The sequence below is a fragment of the Lithobates pipiens genome, unplaced genomic scaffold (genome assembly GCF_037356315.1).
Source record: "Lithobates pipiens isolate NorthernLeopardFrog02 unplaced genomic scaffold, aLitPip1_a1.2 Scaffold_28, whole genome shotgun sequence".
NCBI classification, from domain to species: domain Eukaryota; kingdom Metazoa; phylum Chordata; class Amphibia; order Anura; family Ranidae; genus Lithobates; species Lithobates pipiens.
Window position 1 is genome coordinate 109,515,559 of NW_027507789.1, and position 26,351 is coordinate 109,541,909.

The 26,351-nt window shown below is 41.1% G+C and overlaps 1 protein-coding gene across 6 annotated transcripts in view; it reads right to left on the reverse strand.

Moving 5' to 3' along the window:
- The window catches only part of ATP6V0A1 (ATPase H+ transporting V0 subunit a1), a 136,146-nt gene that overhangs the window by 13,483 nt on the left and 96,312 nt on the right, over positions 1-26,351 (reverse strand). For 2 of the 6 annotated variants that reach the window (XM_077459520.1, XM_077459522.1), the window contains exons 17-21: positions 23,287-23,394; positions 12,976-13,083; positions 10,038-10,055; positions 3,888-4,005; positions 270-441 (exon numbers count right to left, since the gene is read on the reverse strand). In XM_077459520.1, the coding sequence (XP_077315646.1) occupies positions 270-441; positions 3,888-4,005; positions 10,038-10,055; positions 12,976-13,083; positions 23,287-23,394 (524 nt within the window). Of the gene's footprint in view, positions 1-269; positions 442-3,887; positions 4,006-4,385; positions 4,485-10,037; positions 10,056-12,975; positions 13,084-23,286; positions 23,395-26,351 lie in introns of all 6 variants that reach the window. The other 4 variants (XM_077459521.1, XM_077459523.1, XM_077459525.1 and 1 more) reach the window with 3 other exon arrangements.

The following is a 26,351-nucleotide window of genomic DNA, read 5'->3' on the forward strand; positions in this document are numbered from 1 at the left end:
GCAGATGGTAACAGTAACAAAATAATCCACAAGGAATAATTGCCATTCCAGTGTAGACTTAATCTCCCACCATCATAGTTGGTCAGTTGCCTGAGCATTCATGATGAGTCAAGCTACAGGTCAGGCAGCATGAAGGAGCAATTCTCCTGCACAAAGATAGGAAGTTCTGTTTACTTACTGGAAGCACAGGCTGGCTCAGGAGTGGAGATTCTTATACTCTTAATACTGCTAAGAAAGACATGACAAAGGCAAGGGATTTCAAAACTTACCAGTGCAGACGGAGGGCATGCAGGAAAGCTGACAGTCCCTCCATGATAAGCAGGATGGCAATAGTCAGTGCAGAGAATGCTGCAAACACCAATACCAGGAGAATGCCTCCACCTAGATTTTTTACATTTAGGCCCACATGCATCACCATAGTCCAGAGGACCTCAGAGAGCTCTAAGGGAAAAAAAAAAAATCTGAGAATACATATTTATGAAGGGAGCTAAAAAAAAAAAAAAAAAGTAAACAGCAATACCTAAAATGTATTTCACCAATATCTCCACTATCTGTAAATTATAACATTTCTAACAGAACTCAACTCCCAAATGCCAACTGGCTTAACATCTTTCCTAATACAATACGCCCTGACAGTCCACATTATAAGAGGGTTTATTTTCAAACTATTTGCATGCTGTAAATTGACCCTACAAAGGACAAAGAAATAGAACCTCTAGTCTAGGTTGGCTTTGTTCATTTGATGATGGTTCTTTTAATATAGTGACAAGTGGGGCAACCCAGTCTTCCTGCAATTAGTTTAAGGCTCATCAAATAAGTAAAATATATAAAGCAAGCCCATACCTTATGTTGATAAATGATCCCCCAAATGTCACTGGAAAACCAGGAGTGCTCGTTTTGCGAGACGTCACTCACAAAACGAGTCAGAATTTTTAAAAAGTAATAGCTTGTATTGCGAAACGCTCGTTAACTGCGTTTCTCGCAATCCGCGGTATTACTGTATTATTATCGAAGTGTAACTCTTCAAAGGTAGTATCATTGTGAGATGTGGGCAGGGTATTATTTACTGTAGTTTGAAAGATATTGAAGCAATAGTGAAAATGGTGATAATGGTAAACCAGGAACAGATATTATACCTTTTTGACAGAAATGCTTTAAGCGGCATTGTATAGTGTAACTAAAGTTGTCATATTGTATTTAATCTGTTTGACGATCTAGAACATATTTTAAGCTTCCATTCAAATCTTGAAAGAATCTGAGAAGGTGAATAAATTCCAGAGCCTCCAAGTTTTATGGAATTGCAATGTGTTTTCTCTCTTAATGGTGATTGCTTCTTCCATCTGGTAAATGGAAGTCACTTTTGGAAGCCAGTCTTTTATAGATGGTGTGTCTCACTTTCCATAGCGATGGTATCATTGCTTTGGCCACGTTTAGGAGGTGAGGTGACAAAGACTTTTTGTACTTTCTGTAAGAGAAATCGTTCACATCGTGTAGACAGCAAGCTATGTCTAATTTCATTTGCATGTTTTGAAAATATGTCAGATCCATAACTTAATCTGGATTCCAAAACGTTTGGATCTTTTCGCAGGTCCAACATATGTGTAGAAGGGTTCCTTTACTTTTATTGCATCTCCAGCAAACCTCTGACTCTTGGGAAGATCAATTTTTAATTTTAGCAGGGGTGATGTACCAATGAGTATGTATTTTATATGAGACTTCTTGGATTCTGATACTCTGAGAACATTTATGGGTGAAGACAGCTTTTTCAAATTTTTCATCGGAAAAGGGAATTTAAAGTTCATCCTCCCGGATTGGCATTGGGCTTGGTAAGGTAGAGAGTTTGTTTGATTGTTATTTTGTGATATATTTTTAAAAGTCATGTTTATTAGTGGGTATTTTTTGACTGATATTGGGTCATTTGTAGGGTTTGTCCAAGGTAGGTATTGTGTTTGTAAAGTGGACCAAGATCTACCCAGTCTTTGTTTTTATTATGGCAGTGACAATGACCCTCGTTAGGTGTGTATCATTGTATTTTTAAAGTAGGAATACCCATTCCTCCTTTTTATTTGGGAAGGTGAAGTAGATTTAGTTGGATGTGTGGTCTTCTGTTTGCCCAAATAAAGTTTCTCTGGGTCACTCTTTTAAAGAAGGTGGAAGGTAGGTCTATTGGAAGGGCATGAAATAAGTAGAGTGGTCTTGGCAAAACCAAGAGAAATGTTTAGGGTTCCAATTTTTAAGGTCTTTTTCTATTTATTTTTTTTCAGTAAAGGCTGGAAGTTATGGTCATGGAGATATTCTATTTTTGGAGTTAATCTGATGCCTAAATATTTTAATGCTGTGTTATCCCATTTACAGGGGCAGTTTTTCGTTATATGTAGTTCTGTTATTCCTAGTGATGGTAAGATTCAATGCTTTGGATTTTTCTGGTTAATTTTAAAATTTGAGAGGAATTTAAAGTGTTGGAAACATTTGTTCAGATTGGGTATGGAAATGTGGGGTTGTGTTGCACTGAAAAAGTAAATTGGCGACGTATACTGCCGTTTTATATTCTCTGTCCTTAATGTTAAGTCCATGAACTGTTGTCTGAAGATTTAGAGTCTTAATTAGGGGTTCTAGTGTCAAGATAAATAGGAAGGGAGAAAGGGAGCAGCCTTGTCTGGTTCCATTTCGTAATTTTATCGGTTTGGAGTAGGTGTTGTTAACCTCAATTTTTGCACAGGGATCATTATAAAGCAAAGCTATCCACTTCATCAACTTGTTGCAGAAGCCTGTGTTTGCAAGTATTGAACATATAATCCCAAGCAACTCTGTTCATCATTTGTATCTCACATGCTCTCCCTCTCAGACACTGACCAGGTGCTGAATGATATCAGCAGTTTCAATGCTATGCTCTCTGCAACATCTTCTCATCACACTGTAGCACAGGGGTGCTTAACCTTTTGAAGAGCGAAAGCCACTCAAGTTATTTGGTAACTGGTCATGGACCATAATGAACTATGGGGTTTTACCACCCCCAAAAAAGGCACATTTAAACAAACCCTTACTGTCTGAGCCCCCTAGAAGGCTGCATTCATACTGATGCGCTGCAGTTTATCTGCACCGAGGGTGCGGCGCAGTGGACCTGTGGTTTTCCTGTGGGTTAGCTGCGATTTGCCATAGACTTATTTTATATCTTACGGGTATGGTGCACTGAGTCTATGGCTCAGTGCAGCTAACCCACAGGAAAGCCACAAATGCACTGCGCTGCACCTGTAGATCAGTGTGAAACCCTTCTTTTAGAAGTGCTAATATGTCAAAAGAGCAAAAAGAGCAGTGTATTTTATAAATAATACACTGACCTTTTCCTCTCTTCCTGCTTCTGCTGGCATTGCTCTCCAGGCTGCTAGAAATGACCCAGGAAAAGTACCTGGGATAAGAGCTGGTGCTACAGAAGAGGCACTGGCTTATGTGGCGCCTGCTCCCTCCACGACCACCTGCTTTCTCTGCTGCTGGCACCGGCTCCATGCACTCTGGTGCTCTTGGATGGCAGGTTGGCAACCCCCTATGATTGTGATTTGGGCTTGAAGACCCACATCAGAGGGCTCCGAGGGCAAGGGTGCTGTAGCAGGAAGCTGCATAAAGTGGACTTCACTGGCAGAATCAACACATTTTTATGGAACCCTTACAGAAAGGCTAAGAGAAAACTGAATGCAGATGCACTTATAATTAAGTGCTTCAGCACATTTTTTTTTAATAAGTAGCCAACAAACATTCAAGATCCTACACAACACATGGGAACATCACATTGTGATTACTATTTACAAAAATGTAAAGTTTGGGTTAAAGGTTATCTCATACATTTGTACAAACAAAAACATTACGCAAAGATAATACATTTTGTTACTTACGGGCATGGGCCAAACTCAGGGCCCAAAGTCGAAGATAAGAAGCTGTGTTGGAAATGCACCCCAAACAATATTCAATTGTATGAATGGCCTGGTGGACCACAACATCTCCAAAATTAAACTGCAGAAAAAGGAGAAAACCAAAAAAAAAAAAAGTTACAATGTCTTACAATAAAGATGAGATTGTTTTGGACGAAAAGATACATGGCAGAATGTCCCATCACATGTTCACCAGGTGCAAAAAGGTGTTTGTGAACAAATAAGAACCACAAAGGAAGTCCAGATGCAAGCACTCCACCATATTTGTGTCTTTTTGACAGCCCAAAGAACCATATTATCCCTGAGCAACAACCATACTCACTCTGATGAAAAGGTGTTTCAAAGATAATGTTCAGAAACCTAAAATGTTCACCACAACCTCCATTTGCCTTATTTTAAAGAAAGAAAGCATCGGAAATGGTGGTTATGCTTCTCTTTTATAGGAGGCAGATTTATACTTACAGACTCAACAGCAATCATAGCAACCTGACCTTCATCGTTATCTAACTCATCAGGTGTAACCACTACAGAGTCTTGTTGATCGAAGAATTGGCTGGATAGCTGGAAATGGAGGTGTGACATTAGGGGCTGGAACACTGTGTCAACCAGAAGAATTAATAAAAAAATATCAATGGTCCTATTCAAAAGAGTGTGATAAAGTTTATGGGTATCCAATCAGATAGAAAACATGAGAGTTCCCGATTGGTCATACTGCAACCTTTGCGGAATAAGATCATAGATGGTTGTATACCTATGATGTCTACTGTTTGCAGGGGTATTCATTAAAGTGGAACTTTTGTCAGAAAATAAAGTCCTGCTAGACCACTTCAGGATGGCTATTGCAGGTATAGCTATGTAAAGCATCAAAAATAAGCACCTATATTTTTTAACTCTAGTATCTTACCCTGCTCTGCACATGCTCAACTGCTCTCTATTTTTTGGCACTGTACAGAAAATGTAAAGGATGATCTGCTGACAGCTCAAATATTTACTGTTGCTCTGGGGCTCTGGACTTCAGCAAAGTGGCAGCCTCCAGCAAGAAGAAAAAGCAACAATGTCGGAGGCAATTCGCAACACACACTAATTTTGGCAGCATAATTATTAATGTAGAATGCATGTCCCTTGCTAAAGAACATTATTTTTATCAAGTTGTTCCGGCTAAAGTAACAGCACTACTATGGATAGGATTTCAAAAATTCCTCCATGACATCCCCAATCAGGAAATGTGATCATTTATGTGTGCTTCATGGCCCAAATAGTTACAAGCCCTTCCCAATCCCCTCCATCTTACTGTGTTAACCTACCTGGCAGTATGATTGTGTCAGATTTTTAATGCTGAAAGCAGCGTTTTATATTGTAGGCCTGTAATTCTTAGTAATAACACACTTAAATCTGTCCAAACCAGAGTCTAGTAGACATCCTGGGTATGATAGTTTGAAACACAAAATCATAAATTATAATATAATAACTATAAATAATAACAAATAATAATATAACAACATTTATTCAATAATGTAATCCAATCAAAAACACTGAAAATGGCTCAGTTGAAAAATTGTCGCCGTCATTTCTTTCAGTGTTTGATGACTAATATGCCCACAAATCACTATCGCTCAATTCTGCAACTGATTCTAATTTATTATCACTGTTTTCTAGCTGGTCTAAAACTACTTTTGACATAAAGGGACAATTTTTGGTTGCTATGAACATTCTCCAGTTTCCAGGCAGAAAGAACAGTATATATAATATAAAACTGCATGCAGGGCACTGGACAAAGCATTAGGGACAAAAGGGAGGTGACATAATTTGATACAATAATGTAATCTGTAAGATTACAGTGTACTGTATGTGTTTTTCACTTTTTGAATTTGGTGCCGGGCTCCACCCCCATGCGTTGCGGCGCTCGCAAGGGAACGGAGCCCGACACTGTGATAGATCGAGCGGAAGATGCGGCTCGCACACACAGTGGTGAGACATTGCAGAATCCTGGGGACAAGGTAAGTAACTTTCCCAGGATACTGCTATGCAATTCCGAGTGTGGCTCTGGGTTACCGCTTTTGGTATTGAAAATTCACCCTGAGCTACACTTCCGCTAGGAAGGTTAATAAGACAACACAACAATCACAGTCTCTGCAGCAGAGTGGCAGAAATGACAGCGATAAGAGTAATGTCACATTTCCACACTCTAAAAGTTGTGTACTTGGGAGTACCACTTAATGAGATTATAATATATTATAATATATATATATATATATATATGTGTCTCACCGATGTGTGTGTGAGCTGCATCTTCCGCTCGATCTATAACAGTATCGGGCTCCGAATTCAAATTCAAAAAGTGAAAAACACATACAGTACACTGTAATCTTACAGATTACATTATTGTATCAAATTATGTCACCTCCCTTTTGTCCCTAATGCTTTGTCCAGTGCCCTGCATGCAGTTTTATATTACATATACTGTTCTTTCTGCCTGGAAACTGGAGAATGTCCATAGCATATAATACATACACAAACCATATTGTCAAATGTATTGGGACGCCGCAAATGAACTTTAATGGCATCCCAGTCTTAGTAGGGTTCAATTTTAAGTAGGCCCACCCTTTGCAGCTATAACAGCTTCAACTGTTCTGGGAAGACTGTCCATAAGGTTTGGGAGTGTGTCTATGTGAAGATTTGACCATTCTTCCAGAAGAGTATTTGTGAGGTAAGGCACCAATGTTGGATGAGAAGGCCTGGCTCGCAGGCTCCACTCTAATTCATCCCAAAGGTGTTCTATTGGGTTGAGGTCAGGACTCTGTGCAGGTTAGTCAAGTTCTTCCAACCCAAACTCGCTCAACCACACTATATTGCAAAAAGTATTGGGCCACCCTTCCAAATTATTTGGTGGAGGGGGGTTATGGTGAAGGTTTTTTTTTTTTTTTTTTTTTTTTTTTAAAGGGGGTTGGGCTTGGCCCCTTAGTTCCAGTTTCAGAGCATGCACAATGTGAGAAACAGACGTGAGCGCATTTCTGTTTCTCACATTGTACATGCTCTGAAATGCATTGTTTACGCCCTTTTCCGGTGATGTCACACTGCGTTCTATCAAAGAGGTCTGCTCAGTAGCATCACGAAAGAGCACCGGGGTTCAGTATCCAACTCCCAGCTCCCTGACATGTAAACCCTGGGAGCTTGTGTGATCCACCGGAATGCTTGATCAATACCAGATGAGCCTGATTGTTTATCTTTATGCGAGTGCCCCCTTGTCTGTGTGATTACATCATTTATTAAATATTAAATATTGCACTTAGAGGCACTTTTTCAGTTTCTTCTAGTTCCCCTAGCTATGCAGTGGATTAACATCCTTACAGGATGTCTCCAACTTACAAGCCGACCTCAATGCTCTGTCTAATTGAGCAACTAAGTGGCAAATGAGGTTTAATGCTGATAAATGTAAAGTTATGCACTTGGGGCTAAGAATATGCATGCATCATACATACTAGGGGAGAACAACTGGGGGATTCCATAGTGGAGAAGGATCTGGGGGTTTTGGTAGATCATAAGCTTAATATTAGCATGCAATGCCAAGCTGTGGTTTCCAAAGCGAGCAAAGTCCTTTCCTGTATTAAGAAAGTGGAACTGGAGAAAGTGGCAGAGAAGGGCAACCAAACTGATAAGAGGCATGGAGGAGCTCAGCTATGAGGAAAGATTAGAGGAATTGAATTTATTTACTCTTGATAAGAGGAGATTAAGGGGGATATGATCAACATGTACAAATATATAAGGGATCCATTTAGTGACCTTAGTGTTGAGTTATTCACTTTAAGGTCATCACAGAGGACAAAGGGCCTCTCTCTTTAGGTCTAGAGGAAAAAAAGATTTCATCTCCAAATATTGAAAGGTTTTTTCACAGTAAGAGCTGTGAAAATGTGGAATGGACTCCCTCCAGAGATGGTTTTGGCCTGCTCAGCAGGTGGCTTTAAAGAAGGCCTGTATTCTTTCCTAAATGTACATTATATAACTGAGTACTGACATTTATAGGTAAATTTGATCCAGAGAATATCTGAATGCTTCTCGGGGGGGGGGGGGGGGAATAAAATAAAAAATAATTACATACATCTCAGTCTCACTCTGCGTAAATCTGTCTTAAACCTATATGATCTTATTTTGAAACCATCACCAGAAGCTAGAGGAAGCTGTAAGACCCAAATGTACCCTGGCAACTCTACTTCCAGATAGCACCCACAACTCATTCTAGAGGGTTAGCGTAAACAATTAGCTCAAACCCCCTAAGACGTCATTTATAATTTTTACATAGAAAAGGGGAACATGAGCATCAAGTCATGAATTTTAGCAAAAGTAAGATTAGCAGGTTATTGTAGCACCGTCAAGCCATACATGGCCTAACTGTCACTAGCAACATTTAAAGGTTATCTGCAATCATACTGTCCATGTTCACTTAAAGCAGCGTTCCACTGAAAAAAAAAAAGAAATTTTAAAGTCAGCAGCTACAAAGGACACTTATTTGTCCAGCGCGCCCGCGATGTCCTCACCCGAAGCCGACCTGTCCCTTGCCTCCCGGGTGCAGGCGCCGGCATCTTCAGTAAGGGAATCAGGAAGTCTTGCGGCTTCACAGCCTGGTTCTCTACTGTGCGTGCACATGTCGCGCTGCACATTCTGAGTGGTCCCTGCTGTCTTATGGGACCACAGCGGGGGGACAGAGGAGAGGCTGGACATGATATAGAGCGCCGTGGATTCTGCGGCAAACTTTCGCCGGAAGTGGGAGCAAATACCTGGGCTAGACAGTTATCTGCTCCACCCCCTCCCGAAAGGTACCAAATATGACACGGGGGGGATCCAAAAAGAGGAAGTTCCATTTTTGGGCAGAACGCTGCTTTAAGTCGGCCATAGGTGGTTCGAATCTCAGTCGGTTCAACAGGGACCGCCCAAGGTTCGAACCATGCTGAATATACAATGATTGCACAATCAAACTAGGTACAACCAGCCTGTCTGATTTTTCATGCGAATGTGTGTTCTCCTGGCTGGGATGGCTATCCACACCCCTGAGCTGAGACAACAATAGCTCTGCAGGAGGGATTCCCCCGTCAACACTGACTCTGGTTGCAGGAAAGAAAATCCCATCGTCTATGGCCGGCATTAGCTGACAGATATAAAGAAATTTCCCAACTGGCAACCTTTTTTACATTTTCAAATTGTTTACTTTTTAATCACAAAAACACCCTAAAGAAGCCATTTCAGGACTTTACCTATTTTCAACAGACATGGCATTATATTATAGTAAAGACAGATAAACAATAACCTGTGCAAGTGGTTTTCATCTAATGCTGCCTCTAATGTAATCACTGTACAGATACATTTCTAGACATATAAAGCTTTGGTCATCTACCTATGCATATAACAATGTGCGACATTTAGCAATGATCTGCAGCACGCATACTGCACCACAGAAGACGTGAAAAGCTATGTAATCACACAGAAAACCACTCACAATTTAGCATATGCTATGACACTAAAATATACACAAATCACTTATATATGTATATGAATTTCTATACATATATCATTTTGCAATTTATATACTTTGTCTTTAAACTGATACAGCCAAAATAAAATTGCAGCTTCCCTGTATTCTTTTTCTCAATACGTATAGTGATTTTTTTTTTTACTTTTTTCTAATGGCATTCTATCACTTTTAAACAACTATCCTCTGCAAATGATATCAGGTTGATGTTTCTGGAAAGATAATGCTTTTCAGGCCAATAAAAGGGAACTGCCTGTTTGTTCACAAAAAGTCCAGGGACTGAGGGAACGAAGTTGGAAAATAACAAAAAATCCCTTTATAGATGAAAAAAACACAAAAACCTCAAATGAATCCAATTCAGAGGGAAGCTGTAATTTTAGGTCAGAAATTGCCAAGCATCGCGATTAATGAATGAAATGAAAGATTGCAGAAATGTCATGGATTATTCCGGGAACCATCACAAAGCCCATCAAGTGAACTAAAGAAACAATGGTTAAATTGTAGAATGGTTAAATTAAAACAATGATGAATAAGCCATATCTCCAAATCTTCTTGTCTGATTGAGGGCATGCACAATGGACTTTGGCTCTTACCACTTCCTCCACGGCAGGCTTGGAATAATATAAATCCAGATTTAATACAGGTTTAAAAGAGAAAGAAATACAGGTTAGCCATAAATATCACTTTAAAACTTCAGTCCCTCTATGAAGGTTCTTAAAACTTTTTTTTTTTAAAGAGGAAATACAATGAATCTACTCGGAATGTTATCTTACCATTTTTAGGGAAAAAAATTTAATGTTACATATTTTACTTGCTTAACTCTCATCTTCAATGGAAAACAACCAGTGTTTGAAATGGTATCTTACATTGATTTGCAAAGCATGTGTCACTTAATATGTTTAATAATAGGGAATCTTTAATTGTCAAGGGACAAGAACCATTACTGAAATTACACACCAACGCATGATCAAATGATCATTGCTTCTGATGTGTGCATGAGTAAATGTAAAAGGATACTATTATGAATATACATTTGTAATACATTTTAATATTTATTTTAAAAAAAAAAAACTTTAAAAAAGGACTGTTTCGTATACATCAAATTAAAGCAGATCTAAAGCCAAAACTTTTTTCCCCCCATTTTGCATAGATTAAGAGAGGGTTATAACCCCTGTCAATTTTTTCCCCATACTTTCCTGTCCCAACAGTGGGGGATAGCTCTGGTTGTCAAGAGGGTTACAAAACTAGAGTCCATGTTAGAAGATTTCCCCTCTAATCCTGTTCTGGTGAGAACTCAAAATGTGGGATTTTCTTTGACTTTTCCTTTTTTTCCTCAAGCTTTCGCTTTCTTGGTGAGAATGGCCACCAGGACCTCTTGAAAGGGGGCAAGGGCTGCAATTAAAAACCCGGCAGGTGTTGTAATGCCTCTCCATTCTATGCAAAAAAAAGCATTGCCTTTATATATATTTTAAAAGAAAAAGGAATCGGGCAGGAGAGGAATGTTCCAGCTGCCATGGCTTCATTGTTACTAAAGATTTAATGTGCAGGGCCATTATACTTTTTCCTTCAAGAATGCAGGTGTTTTTCAACAAAATGTCGAACCCAGCAGAATATCGAACCACGTCACTTTCTGTGATGTAGAATCAGCTGTTGCAGAAAACCATATGTACTGCGCATGCGCAGCGCGTCATCCCCGACGTCAGGACACTGCATGTCAAATTCGTAGATCGACGGCCATGTTGCTACACCCCGCAGCCTGCAGTCAGAAGGCGGCAGAGTACATCTTTTTACACCCACCCAAGTCTTGCATTCGTACCACTAAACTGAGCTTATATAGTTAAATACTGTATTTTCAAATCTATCACACTTTTCATGTTGAATTTTAAAAGCAGCGATGTTCTGTCAGATTAGCAAACCTGTGAGATCTGCAGGATTTCTGCTGCATTAAAATTCTTCATCAAAACAGTGTCACGGACTTCTAAATAAGTGTGGAGTGCAAGACTTGGGTGGGTGTAAAAAGATGTCCGCGGCCGCCTTCTGACTGCAGCTTCAGTACAGCTGAGTGCGAGGTGTAGTAAGATGACGTCAGCGATTGCGCACTGCCCATGCGCAGATCACATGGTGCACATGCGCAGTACTATGGTTTTCTGCAATAGCTCATTCCACGTCACAGGAAGTGAAGTGGTTCGAAAATTCTGCCGGGTTCGACATTTTGTCAGAACACAGGCATTAAGCAGTGGAGGAAGGATAAAAACAACAGCTCCAAAGGCTGCACCTTCAAAATCAAAAAAATACCAGCTCTCATATTTCACTCCCAAGGTTCCCTGCACAATAAATCAAGCAAGTTTGCAGATACAACCATTGACCTTTTTACTTAACATGGATTGTCAATGGATCTGCCTGTACAAATTTCCTATGCGACAGCCGATCTAGTCATCTTCATAAGACTTTTCATATCGCGTTAAATTGAAGTGAGCTTTGCATGCTTCACAGTCCACATTTCCTTGCAGAGATGAACTAAAAGTACACATAAAATCGGGCCACAGACAAATCGGAATTCAGCCGGTTTAGCACGGATCGGTTGAATTTCGACCCATCTATGAGCAGGCTGGATGTACTGATGTCGAGCCATCAATCGATTTCAGTACAACCAGCTTGTCTGGGTTTCTTTTGTTCACCCAATCGCTGCCGGCAGCTACAGCCACCAGCAGTGATCATTGCATTCTGCCGGTGGGGAAGGCACTCTCTATCGGAAGAACACAATAGCACTGTGGGAGGGATTCAAATCAAGAAATTTTATTTCTTTCAACTCAACCTAACCCAATCCAAATCCCTTAGTACTTATTAATGCGTATTTCTTTAGATGCCATTCACTTCCAGGGAAGATTTTGATGCTAGAAACTGATTTCAGACCTGAAATCTGGTAAGCCATGCATCAGCCATAAAAACACTAGACTAAGGTTGCTCATACTTTATACAATTACCCTTTAAATTTACCAAAATAGTATAAAATAGTGTAACCTAAACACTTTCAATTTGTATGCAATCAGGCAGGTCCAATCGTTTAAGGTAAATCTAAAGGAAATTGAAGAAGAAAATAGTATAATGTATGACAAGCTAGCTATAAAAGCATCCACATTCAATATGTGCAAAAGTAGGCCCTGTTGCAATTTTATAATTATAAAATGCTGTCTAGACTAGTATTCTATTCATACTGTGAGAGTATTTCACTGCATATTACCACATGCTTACACTGATTCTTTTCCATCAATCACATTTTTTATATATTTTCCCCCATTTGTAGTATAGCTGTAGTATCCAAAAGATTACTGGCAATATAAAGAACATCTACATAGAACATTTGAGGGACTGATATTTCAAAGCAATGTTGTTGTCACACAGGACCAGAAACAGTATGTTCAAGCAATAAATTCCTTTGATGGATGTCAGCCTTGCAGCACATTAGGAACGGATGCTCTGCAAGCTCCTCCAACAGCACAGGAGAAAAGGACCAATATAATAAAGGATTACCTCTTCGCCTTCTTCTGAGTGCATGGACAGCTGGTCGTGCTGAATAATTTCGGCATCTTCTTCTGTGGGCCCGTTACCAACGCGGATACCTCCAAAGTTATGCGTACCCTGGATTAGTGGGTGTGGGGAGGGGTATTTATAAATCAGGGTCAAGGCTCTTTGCCAATCAGCATGCTCTTTTTCCCCATCCCAAAGGCAACCTCTCTTCACAACATCAAAGTGCCATAAACCTCCCCCATAGAATAAATTTTGGCTACATTTGGTTTAGTTATAACTTTATCCATCTATATAATGTAATAACTATGATCCTATGTAATCAAAATGTGATAAAGAGAAACCCTGATTTATAACTCAATAGCGCCAACGCTACCTGCCAAATCTGAGATAAGAGGAGGGGTCTGCCTATACACACTGCTTAATATAAGTGTGTCGGAGTCTCTTATCCCAGAACATGGTAGTAGCATTAACCTTATTAATTTATAAAACACACCAGGAAAAGCTAACCCACCCTCTAGGAAAGAGAACATGCTGGAATACACAGACAGTTCAAGTAAAGTTCAGAGGAATTTAAAACAGCTGACAAATCTATTCCTTATAATACAATGTTGGCGCAATATAAATGACATATAAAGTGACTAATAGAGGTCTCCCTTTCAGCTAATGAAACTTTCTACCATGTAGGCCACCAGTCAAAAATATTTTGTTATCAAAAAAATATCCTATGGATGAGAATATTGTGCGTGACACCCATTAATAGCAAAAAGTAAAGCATGATCACCACCAGTCAAGTCTACCAGTTGCATCTCACTGTGGCCAACACCAACATTCCCAAGAGAAAAAGATCAGATCATTTTGGATATTTCATATAAATCCTGTCTTTATCTTTCCTCCCTCCTCAACGGATATAATTATGGATGCTTGCCAGACTGAACTAAAGGTTTTTTTTTTTCCTTCAAACATTACATTTTCGTACCTCTTTCTTGAGGTGAACCTATAGCCAGATTGTGCAGACCAAAAAAAAAACTATTTACAGCATCTCACAAAAGTGAGTACACCCCTCTCATTTTTGTAAATATTTTGCAACAATGTAAAGTAGTGAGTTGTCCCATCAAAATAACTCAACATTAATGTCTTAACCGCTGGTAACAAAAGTGAGTACACTCCTAAGTGAAAATGTACAAATTGGGCCCAGTGTCAATATTTTGTGTGCTCAACTTTATTTTCTAGCACCGCCTTAACCCTCTTGGTCATGAAGGGCCCCAGAGCTTCACAGTTTGCCACTGGAGTCCTCTTCCACGCCTCCATGTAAACATCACTGAGCTGGTGGATGTTAGAAACCTTGCACTTCTTCACCTTCCGTTTGAGGATGCCCCACAGATGCTCAATAGGGTTTAGATCTGGAGACATGCTTGGCCAATCCATCACATTTACCCTCAGCTTCTTTAGCAAGGCAGTGGTCGTCTTAGAGGTGTGTTTGGGGTAGTTTCCATGTTGGAATACTGTTCTGCAGCTCAGTCTCCGAAGGAAGGGGATAATGCTCTGCTTTAGTATGTCAGAGTAGATGTTAGCATTCATGGTTCCCTCAATGAACTGTAGCTCCCCAGTGCCGGCAGCACTCATGCAACCCCAGACCATGACACTCCCACCACCATGCTTGACTGTAGGGAAGACACACTTGTCTTTGTACTCCTCACCTGATTGCTGCCACACACGCTTGACACCATCTGAACTAAATAAATGTATCTTGGTCTCATCAGACCACAAGACACGGTTCCAGTAATCCATGTCCTTAGTCTGCTTGTCTTCAAACTGTTTGCGGGCTCTCTTGTGCATCATCTTTACAAGAGCTTTCCTTCTGGGATGACAGCCATGCAGACCAATTTTATGCAGTGTGCGGCACATGGTCTGAGCACTGACAGGCTGACCCCCCCCCCACCCCTTCAAAATCTACAGCAATGCTGGCAGCCCTTCAAACTCTACAGCAATGCTGGCAGCACTCATACGTCTATGTTCCAAAGAATATGACGCTTAGCATGTGCACTCAACTTCTTTGGTCTACTATGGCGAGGCCTGTTCTGAGAGGATCCTGTCCTGTTAAACTGCTGTATGGTCTTGGCATCCACGCTGCAGCTCAGTTTCAGGGTCTTGGCAATCTTCTTATAGCCTAGGCCATCTTTATGTAGAGCAACAATTATTTTTTCAGATCCTCAGAGTTCTTTGCCATGAGGGGCCATGATGAACTTCCAGTGACCAGTATGAGAGAGTGAGGGGGCGATAACACCAAAGTAACACACCTGTTCCCCTTTCACACCTGAGACCTTGTAACACTAACGAGTCACATGACACCAGGGAGGGAAAATGCCTAGTTGGGTGTACTCAACTTTGTTGCCAGTGATTGAGATATTAATGGCTGTGTGCTGAGTTATTGTGAGGGGACAGCAAATTTACAATGTTATACAAGCTGTACACTCACTACTTTACATTGTAGCAAAGTGTCATTTCTTCAGTGTTGTCACATGAAAAGATATAATAAAATCTTTACAAATCTGTGAGGGGTGTGCGCACTTTTGTGAGATACTGTATTCTAAACAAGCAATAAAATACTTTAAAACATTCACACTCGTTTTTCAAGCGGACCCAACCGGACCTCCCATTGTTCTCTACGGGAAGGCATATATAAACGGCATGTGTCCGTTTACACCCTCTTGAATCCGATCCAATCCACGCCACAAAAGACAGACGAATGGGGACCTGTTCCCCATCCAATTAGCGAATTGGATCAGGCTGACCTGTCATGGCAGATGGCTGGTCCTTGTCTGCTCATGCAGAGTGGACAGAGACACAGTCCGCTTTCCTCTCTGGGCGGTTGGATGTAAATGGAACACCTGCCCCATTATACACGACTGCCATCTGATCCGATCCACTAGACGGCAGGGGAATGGATCTCCCTTCTGCTGGTTTTTAGCAGATCGGATTGAATGTAGGTGGGTGTCCGTTTACATCTGCCACTCCATAGAGAAGAACGGAGGGTCCGATCGGGTTTGAATGAAAAACTGGTAGGTGGACCCAAACAGACTGCTAGTGCAAAAGAGGCATTGCTATGAACGAAATGCTTCAAAGTGAAAGAAGCTAAATAAGTCAAGCATAGTTGGTTTTATTATGCTTTTACCGTTTGCTTATGTCACTATGCACCTATATTTGCATAAGAGCAACAGTACACACGGCACATAACACTCATAACACTATGGCTCTTCCCTGACCTGTGTGGTTTTCTCCCATCTCGTTTGTTGAGAGCAGAATTTTGTAATTAAAGCAATGACTGGCTGATGATGGAGCTAGAGAGAGGGAGGATTAAGGAGGGTGTGGACCACCCTACTACAAGCCCAGTTCTTGGCAAAAAAAAAATAAAAAAAAAATATTCCTACAGAGAACCTGTACAGGAAAAAAATGGCACTTCCCTGAAATGGTACCACCATTTCTGCATATGAACCTGCTCTGTGAAGGCTATAAACCTGATAGTGAAAACACAGGGCAAAGTTATATGCAGAAAATCTGCACCCTCTGGTAATGCCATAAAGGGTTTTTGATTTCTATGTTTTACATTTTTGTAACTTTTTTCTTCTATCTGCTTAATCCTTTCATGACCAGAGGTCAGTATGCACCGATTAACTAGACAGTAAAGCTATGATAAATTTCAATACTAAACATTATCCATATATAATTTTTGAAAGGACATATGTTTGGTATACTATTTTAATAAAAAGCATGCTTACTTTCTTTTGTATGATCTGTGCAAAAATGTAATTTTTTTTCCTTTATAGTTTCCTTATTTTTAATTATTACAGTGATCATACGATTGGAAAACACCCTGGGATTCCAGATCATCAGCAGTTAACTCCCATCCAGCTGTCCAATAAGAAATTAAAACTGTCTGGATTGGATTTTTTAGAATTCATATCATTCACAAATAACAAAACCTGACCGTTTCCAATTATTTCTTACTCTAGACACTTTAGAAAACATTAGACATAATTCCTTACCAACTATAGAGACCTCTATACAGACACTATATATGCCAATTAAGTCACCATTTGAACGCTGAGATTTTTATGTGCACATATCCCAATTTATTTGCCTGTCAACTGAAGGTTATCAATACTCAATACAGAAAAGTTGGATACCAGCAAACAAGACTATACCTATGTCTCAAGACATGGGGTAGGGCAATCTCTGGGTATAACCAAAGACTGAAACAATTACAGTGCCTATGTTATTGTAGTCAATAGAAGCACATCTTTACTGGCTCCTACAGTATGTTGGACAGACTTCGGAATCTGTCCCCCTGCATAAAATTTGTTGAACTACTAAGTGCTGGGTATTTCATGAAATGAAACAAATCTGAAACAGAAAACAATAGAAACTGAATGAAACATTTCTGAGCCCTTGTACACACGGTCAGAGATTCCGACAACCAAATCCGTCAGAGTAATTCCGACGGATTAATTCCGGAAGAGGTTCGGAAGTGATGTTGCATACACACGGTCGCACTAAGTTGTCGGAAAATTTGATTGTACATAACGTGATGATGTTATTTTGTTATGACGGGACTACGTTCAGGCTAGTAGCCAATAGCTTTGGTCTAGGAATTTGATCTGAGCATGCGTGGCACTTTGTCCGTCGGAGTAGGCTACACATGATCGGAGTATGTCCAATAGGAGCAGTTTGTCGGAAAATTTTACCGGCAAGTTGGAAAACTTGGTCCGTCGGATATTCAGACGGAAACAGTCCGATGCAGACCACACAGTCAGAATATCCGACAAAACGGTCCGATAGGAAACATTCCGTCGGAATCTCCGACCGTGTGTACAAGGGCTAAATGATTTGTCATTTAATGATGGTGTCCCAAGGACGTAAAACATATGCACGATGGCCATCTAAAACTTAGTGAAAGTGAAGCTACCATTACATGTGCATATTGTGTATAATGCTACGCTTAAAGGGTCCCATATTTAATCTCTGATGTGTTATATACGGTCATGGCATAATAAAAAAACAAGTCAAATACATCATCCCACCTATTAAATTATTTACTTTTATATGGTTTCATCTTTACAAACACATTTTGCTTTAGTAGGGTATTACATTTTACACAATACCCAGCAGTAGATCCTAAACCTAACATTTTTATTTTTACACTTATAATTTTCTATATGATTTTACTGGATTTTACTGATTTTATATGATTTTATATGAGTTTACTGGATTAATGCAATATATTTTTAAAGAGGAAGTAAACCCTGATGGGTTTACTTCCTCTTTGATTCCCTGCAAAGGTAAAGCATAATGGACTACTATGCATCACATTATGTGTCACTTACCTGACACAGGAGCCAGCGAAGTCACCGCTGTCCTCTGTAGTCCGGAGCCCCCATCTTCTCGGTGGGTCTCGCTGCTCCGGCGCTGTCATTCGTCAGAGCTGCGATGACGTCACTCCCGCGCATGCGCACGGGAGCCGCCACTCGCAGCATATCGCCGTTAACTGCGGTGCGCTCAATGCGGCTCTGTCTACGGTGAATGCGCCGTAGACAGCGGTGCCTGTCTTTCGGCAAATATCTCCTAAACCGTGTAGGTTTAGGAGATATTTCTTGGACCTACATGTAAGCCTTAATCTAGGCTTACCTGTAGGTCAAAGTGGTTTATAAGGGTTTACAACCACTTTAAAGTGGTGTTGCCACCAAAAAATGAAAAGCTGCTTAAAATTCATAAAAAAAATAAAAAGAAAAAAATAATTGGCAAAAAAAAAAATTTTTTACTCACCTCTAAATACCGGTTGCTAGGGGGTCCCTCGTAGTCTGCCTTCTTCATTGCCCGGGCTGGTGACATCACTTCCCCTTGCGCCGCACATTCACCTGGGACCTGTCACGTGTCCCAGGTGACTGTACGGCGTATCACGGCGCCCTGCGCCGCTCGCGCATGCGCAGTGGGTGCCCGGCTGTGAAGCCACAGCCGGGTGCCCACAGTATGCATGACGGCGCCGCGAGCGGAGCGGGGAACGAGGGGGGGCTTCGTTCCCCCGCATCGCTGGACCCTGGGGCAGGTAAGTGTCCGATTATTAAAAGCCAGCAGCTGCAGTATTTGTAGCTGCTGACTTTTAATTTTTTTTTTTTAAGGGGTACCCCACTTTAAGTATAATGGGATTTTGGTTATACATCCATGGACAATTGAGCTACAATTCCTACTACATTTACAAAAGGTGGACAGACAGTTAACGTGGGTTGTGGTAAAGACAGGTTTAACATTTAGGATGGACTATCACTCTGAATGTTTGTCAATTGCATATAAATGCAGCAACAAACTGAAGTATTGAAAACACATATACCAGCAAACAGCATGAACTGCCACAAACTATTTTATATTTCCACTAATTTTGTTAATCAAAAGACATAAAAGCAGCATTCTGTGGGTAGGAGGCAAAATTATATTATGTATAAAATGTATGTATAAAATGTATGTATAAAATGTATGTATATGAACCATGGACTGGATTCAAACTTAGTTTATTGCACTGCAGACAATTACCCAGCAAATTACAAAGGCTGTTGGTGCTGGTACAAAACTGCAGCAGATAATAGAAAGCATATAGCTATGCAACTGTATTGTCTTAATGGAATAAAGTGGGGTGATGGACTGCCTCTTGCTTCTGACGTGAGGTCAGGTACTGTCAGAATCCAGAGGAATTCCGTGTGAGCAGGGAGACACTAGCTGGCTGTGATGATGGCTGGAATTCACCTCTGTAATCCAAAAGCATTGTGCCAAGCTGTTTAAGATGTAGCGTGTCTGCCACGGCTGGAGGATGGAGCTGGAAAAGACAAGCATAGCCACTGAAGTCGGGCACGCAAGATGACATCAGTGCTATTCCGGAAGCAGGAACCCTGGGTGTAGTAGTGGCCCGCAAGCCCAAATGTTGCTGTAGCTTACATGTTTTGCATGCATGCGCAAGGGAGTAAACACAGACCTCAGTGTCCCCTCCAAGCCTCACGCCTTCTCCTTCACCAGAGATAAGGTGCTTCCTCCTCAGTGTTTTGTGTTTCTTCAGCACACTGACCCCTTCAACTGTAGTGAAGGAGAAGACGTGAGGCTTGGAGGCCTCTGGATTCTGACAGTACCTGACCTCACATCAGAAGAGGCAGTCCATCACCCCACTTTCTTCCATCAAGACAATACTGTTCCCCACACATTTTGGAATGATCTTTCTCCATGTGTGGCCGGCGAGCTTCCTGAAGGCATTTAGCCCCTTATCATCCAGACATCATGGTGGCAACATTTCTAATTTTACTATAATACAGTTGCATAGCTATATGCTTTTTATTATCTGCTGCAGTTTTGTACCAGCACCAACAGCCTTTGTAATTTGCTGGGTAATTGTCTGCAGTGCAATAAACTAAGTTTGAATCCAGTCCATGATTCATATACACAATATATATATAAAATTTTGGCTCCTACCCATAGAGTGCTGCTTCTTTGTCTTTTGATACCTGCTCCCAGTTTCTCTGGTAGTTGGCAGCTGCACTGGGTATCAGTTTTATCCACATATGACTGACAGTTTCTGGCGCTTCAGGAACTTGTTGTTTGCCACTAATTTTGTTTACTGTAACTTCATGCATTTCTAGGATTTGTATCCAACTCACTGTTGTACTAAATTACAAATTTATGCAGTTTTTCTATTTGGGATATGTATACACAAAGCAGCATTCATAAAAAACACAAAGCCAAAATCTAAGAACTGTAACTGTTTTAAACTCATAGGTGCTGAAGATTAAAGAGACAGATATATTTATGTATGTAAAATTTACACATATCACAATAGAAGGGAAAAACGAAATAGAGACTATATTTGTTATAAATGGACATATACATACATATATATATATATAAAATACATGTATGTCCACTTCATGAAAAATCTTTGCCAGAAATTCCTAATAAAGCCATGTCCACCTAAAAGAGTTGCAACTTCTGCTTATAACATTCAGTGACCCCAGAGAAAAAGCTTTCCAGCTCCGATCCCTTTCACCGCCAACCCCACAACATTTAACTTAATAAATGCTGGGAATTTAATGGGTAAGGTATTTCATAATGGATTCTCCATTTATTCCTAATGGGAATTCAGTATGGGGAGAATGAATAAACTGCTTGGAACAAAATTGTGCAATTATATAGTTTGATTTTTGACAACAGTTTACAAAAACAGCATATAGTATAACAGGTTTAAAGAAGGGCAACTAAATAATTAGAAGCATGGAGGAATCGGCTTTAAAGAAACATTAAAGTGATTGTAAACCTCAGACATGAGATTTAAATAAAGCATATCCCTCTATAGTGTGTACTTGTCTCCATGCAGAGCACCAAGTTTAATTTCTGTGTGCTGCCTCTTACCTCTGCTATTTGCATGAATCACATTTGACAAGTTTTTCTGACAGCAAGAGAAAAATGGTGACAGGGGAAGGACCTTCAGCTGATTGACAGCCTTAGTGTCATTTGTGTGTGGTGTGGTGTGTGCGTGTGTGGTGTGTGCGTGTGTGTGTGTGGGGGGTGTATGTGTGTGTGTGTGGGGGGTGTATGTGTGTGTGTGTGGGGGGTGTATGTGTGTGTGTGGGGGGGGTGTATGTGTGTGTGTGTGGGGGGTGTATGTGTGTGTGTGTGGGGGGTGTATGTGTGTGTGTGTGGGGGGTGTATGTGTGTGTGTGTGGGGGGTGTGTGTGTGGGGGGGGGTGTCCCTTCCCTCCAATCAGCTCTTAGAACTCTCCTCACTGAGCTCTGCAGAGTGTAATTTTAGCCCATACAAGCTTTAAACGTTCAGCACTTTGAATGGATGTAGGGGAGAGAAGACTGCAGACAGACAGATACAACTTATGTAGAAGGATTTGTTTCATCTCTGCATATCACCTGAGGCCAGTTACTCCACTGGATATTTCTAAGGGTTTACAACCACTTTTGGGATGGGGACTGGTAACTGATCACCTTTTAAAACTAAATAACTTACTTCTGAGCAAGGCCCTCTTAATGCGCTTGTATTTTATTGTATTGTAATTGTATTGTCTCCTTTTTAAAATTGTAAAGTGCTGTGTAAACTGTTAGCGCTATATAAATCCTGTATAATAATAATAATATAGCAAAGCATAAAGTGGTTTACTGGTCAAGGTCTCCAAAGATTTAAAACTGCCACTGTCAGCGCTGACCAGTTCTGGGAGTGTCCGATGTCTATGTCTACCTCTTGATGGTTCCCTTTCTCTGACCAATGCATCACTACAGCATTCAGCAGTTACTTAGGAGTCAGAAGGAAAAACATCATGCATCGAGACACAGGCATGCATCACTCCTTGAAGTAATAAATGCTGAAGAGGCTTTCAGAGGTTGAGTGTAATGTCTTGTACACACAGTCGGACATTCCGACCACAAAATCCGTCCCTTTTTTCCCCCGACAGATTTTGGCAGAAACTGGTGTTGCATACACCAGGTCGGACAAAGTTGTCGGAAAATCCGATTGTTCGGAACGTGATGACGTTCCTTACGACGGGACTATGTTCAGGCTAGTAGCCAATAGCTTTGGTCTCGTAATATGATCTGAGCATGCGTGTCACTTTGTCTAATCGGAATTCTCTACAAACGATCAGAAAAAGTCTGATCAAATTTTTTTGTTGGAAAATTTAAGATCCTGCTTTAAAATTTTTTCTGTGGAAAGTTATGTGAAAACAGGTCACCAGAGAAGATATAGTGTCTTCTAGTGCAGGGGTGCCAACTTACAGCGTTCTCTGTGGTCACTGGAGCAAAACATACCTTCCACATACAAAAGCTGTGCCTCAATAAAAGAGCTGGATGTGTTTTTACATTGACACTGCAAGGAGTTTTTTTTTCTATTTGGTTGGTTAAATGTTCAGGTGCCTAACCTGAATAACTATGTTATTGTATATATAAGTTGCAGCTACACAATGCAGATCCCAGGAAGGCCACTGGAGCCCATCTGAATGTTAGAAGCAGCCTTTAAATGAAATCATTTGCTGGTATGAACACAAATGTGAGCAGACTATTTTAGGCGGAAAGGTCTTGGGGCTGTAGGTGGATGCAAAAGCACCACACTGATTTTGGAAATATTTTGCCTTTATACGTGTGATCACTTGACAAATAGAAAAAGTTAAGAGCCATTCCCATCTGCAAAGTCACTCTGTTCTTAGAGATAAGCAGACCCCATTGTAACAGTGCAGAGGCAAGTTGTGGCTCAGTAACAAAAACACACATTTTCCAGATACTCACCAAATGTTTCCTCCTTAAGTACTGTTGGCGCTGCATAAAAGGTTTTAAGACCAGCATCCAAGGCACACAGAGCATAGCACAGACAACCAAGAAACACTGCAGTCCTTTCTAGAAGACAAGAAGACCATTATATGCTTTTATCTAAAGAAATAAAACACCTGCATGTTTTCTACCACCCACCCTCCCCTCACAACCTAAACAAGGCCTAAACGTTTGTTTCTAAGCATTGTAGATGTAATTGGATTATGGGAAAAATGTATGTCAGTAAAAATATAAAATTTAGTGTTGCAGCATAGTTGATAAGCTTCAAATTAGCATTAATGCAAAGCTTCAGCCAAAAATAACAAGATTAAAATGTATAGCACACTAGTTTTTGCTGCAAGATTCACTTCAATTTCAGAGATTTTCCCTGCTCCTTTTTTTCCTGCCACTGGATGTCCTCAGCTTATTGCATTTTGAACCCAATGACTCTTATGCCGCGTACACACGACTGGACTTTTTGACGGACTAGGTCCGACGGAATGAATCTGCCGGATATTACGATTGTGTATGGGCTCCAGCGGACATTTTTTTCCCAAAAGTTAGACGGACCTAGAAATAAAACATGTTTCAAATCTTTCCGATGGACTCGAGTCTGGTAGAAAAATCCATTAGTCTGTATACTATTCCGACGGACAAAAACCAACGCTAGGGCAGCTATTGGCTACTGGCTATGGACTTCCTTATTCTAGTCCGGTTGTACGTCATCACGTTCTAATCCGTCAGACTTTGGTGTGCTTGCGTGTGGCCAAGTCCGTCGGAACTCCGCCGAGAAGACCGTCGGACCTAGTCCGTCGAAAAGTCCGGTTGTGTGTAAGCGGCATTAGTCTAGGCCATTCTGGACAGCAAAAGGAGAAGCAGCACAGTGATACGCTCATCTGTCACTGCTTTACAGTGGTGTACCAATAGAAGAGGGTGCACACTGTGCTCTTCCTCACACTGTACGAGACAGGTCTCAGCCACCGCAGCAGAGTCCTGTCAGAGCTGCCTGGCTCCTATCACAAGATCTGCAGACACAGAGCCTCAGTCTCCGAGAGCGTCAGGCAACTGTCTGGGGGCAGAGCACTGATGTCATACTATCCAGCAGGAGCCCAGGACAAAGAATATCTACCATGCTGCTAAGATGAGGTCAGTGAACAGGGAAGATTGTGCAGAAACTGACCTTTGGGGGTCTGCGGTAACAAATGCAACAGTGCATTAACTTAAAAGTACTGCGTTTTTACCCAAATACCAGGAAAAAAGAAAAAAAATTGCATATGCAATTGCAACTATACACCCGCCTGCAAAACTTTGAGGCCAAAACAGGCATCAGTCGATGCACGGACATCTACCTTGTAAAACTTTGTAAAAGTGTGAACAGACGACCAGGTCGCCACTTTACACACTTGAGAGACAGGCGCTTGATGTCGGAAGGCCCAAGACGTTCCAATTGCCCTTGTGGAGTGGGCCGTGACCGGAAAGGGGGGCATCTGCCCCTTCAAGGCGTAGGCTTGCACTACAAGCTACCTGATCCACCTGGAAATGGTGGCCGACAAGACCGCCATGCCTTTCTTTGGACCAGCCACTGAAACAAACAGCGAGTCTGACTTCCGGAAGGGAGCCGTGGCAGACAAATACACCCTCAGAGCCCGAACCATGTCCAGGGAATAGAGGCCCACCTCCTTAGGATGTGTAGGCTTAGGACACAGAGATGGTAACACAATGTCCTCATTGATGTGAAACGCCGAGACCACCTTCAGCAGAAAAGAAGGTTTGTGGACGCAACACCACCTTATCCTCGTGGTTAACCAGATAGGGCGACTTGCAGGACAAGGCCACCAGTTCAAAAACCCTCCTGGCCAATATAATGGCCACTAGAAAGACCACTTTCTGGGAAAGAGTCAACAGAGGGATCTCTCTGATATTTTCAAATGGCGGTTTTTGCAGCGCCGATAACACCAAGTTCAGATCCCAAGGGGGTAACGGTGGACGCACCGGAAGGACTACATGCCGCACCCCTTAAACAAAAGTTCTCACTAGAGAGTGAGACAATAGGGGTCGCTAAAAAAAAAAAGACAGCCAAAGCTGATATTTGTCCCTTAATGGTGCTCAAAGCCAGTTTCTGGTCTACTCCTTGCTGAAGAACAGCAAGACCCTGGATATAGAAAAGGAGCACGGATGCCATCCTTTCTCCTCACACATGGAGATGTAAGCTTTCCAGGTACGATGATATGTCTTCCGAGAAGAAGATTTCCATGCTCTCAACATAGTTGGGATCACCGAGTCCGACAGACCCCGGTTCCTCAACACCTGGCTCTCAATAGCCATGCCGTTAAAGCCAGTGATGGTAAAGCAGGATGGAGAATCGGACCTTGAGACAGAAGATTTGCCTTTGCAAAGAATACCCAATCACATGTAAGGAAAATAAAAAAAACGAATTTTTGCTTGCACATGATTGGGTGATGGAAGTTAGCAGAGCTCCTGCTCATTTACTAAGCTCTGGAGCAACTGCTTTTGCAAAGTGCACAGTTGATTTGCCTAGTAAATCAAGCCCATTGTCTCACCCTGCTCTGGACATGCTCAGTTGCTCTATTTTTAGGTACTGTGTCAAAATTTTAGAGGCTGATTTGCCGACAGCCTAAAGATCTACTGCTGTTCAGGGGTTTTGGGCTTCAGCAAAATGGCAGCCTCCACGATGAAGAAACAGGAGCAATGCAGGAGGCAATTAGAGGCACACTAATTTTGGTAGCATAATTATTAATGTGGAATGTACACTCCTTGCTAAAGGACATTATTTTTATCAAGTTGTTATGGATAAAGTTCAGCTTTTAAATAAGTACATCTAAAATTAATAGATAAAGTGCATATAAACCTGAGAACAAAAATGTAATGACCACCGTTTAATAGTCCTTAGATGTGGTAGCTACATTAGCTTCTTTAATTTCCTTTATTTTAATTTGGTGATCCTACACGTAACACATTTCCTATTTAAGGGTGACAATGTTTACTCATTATAGTGCATGTATGCTGAAGCGGTGTTGTCACCC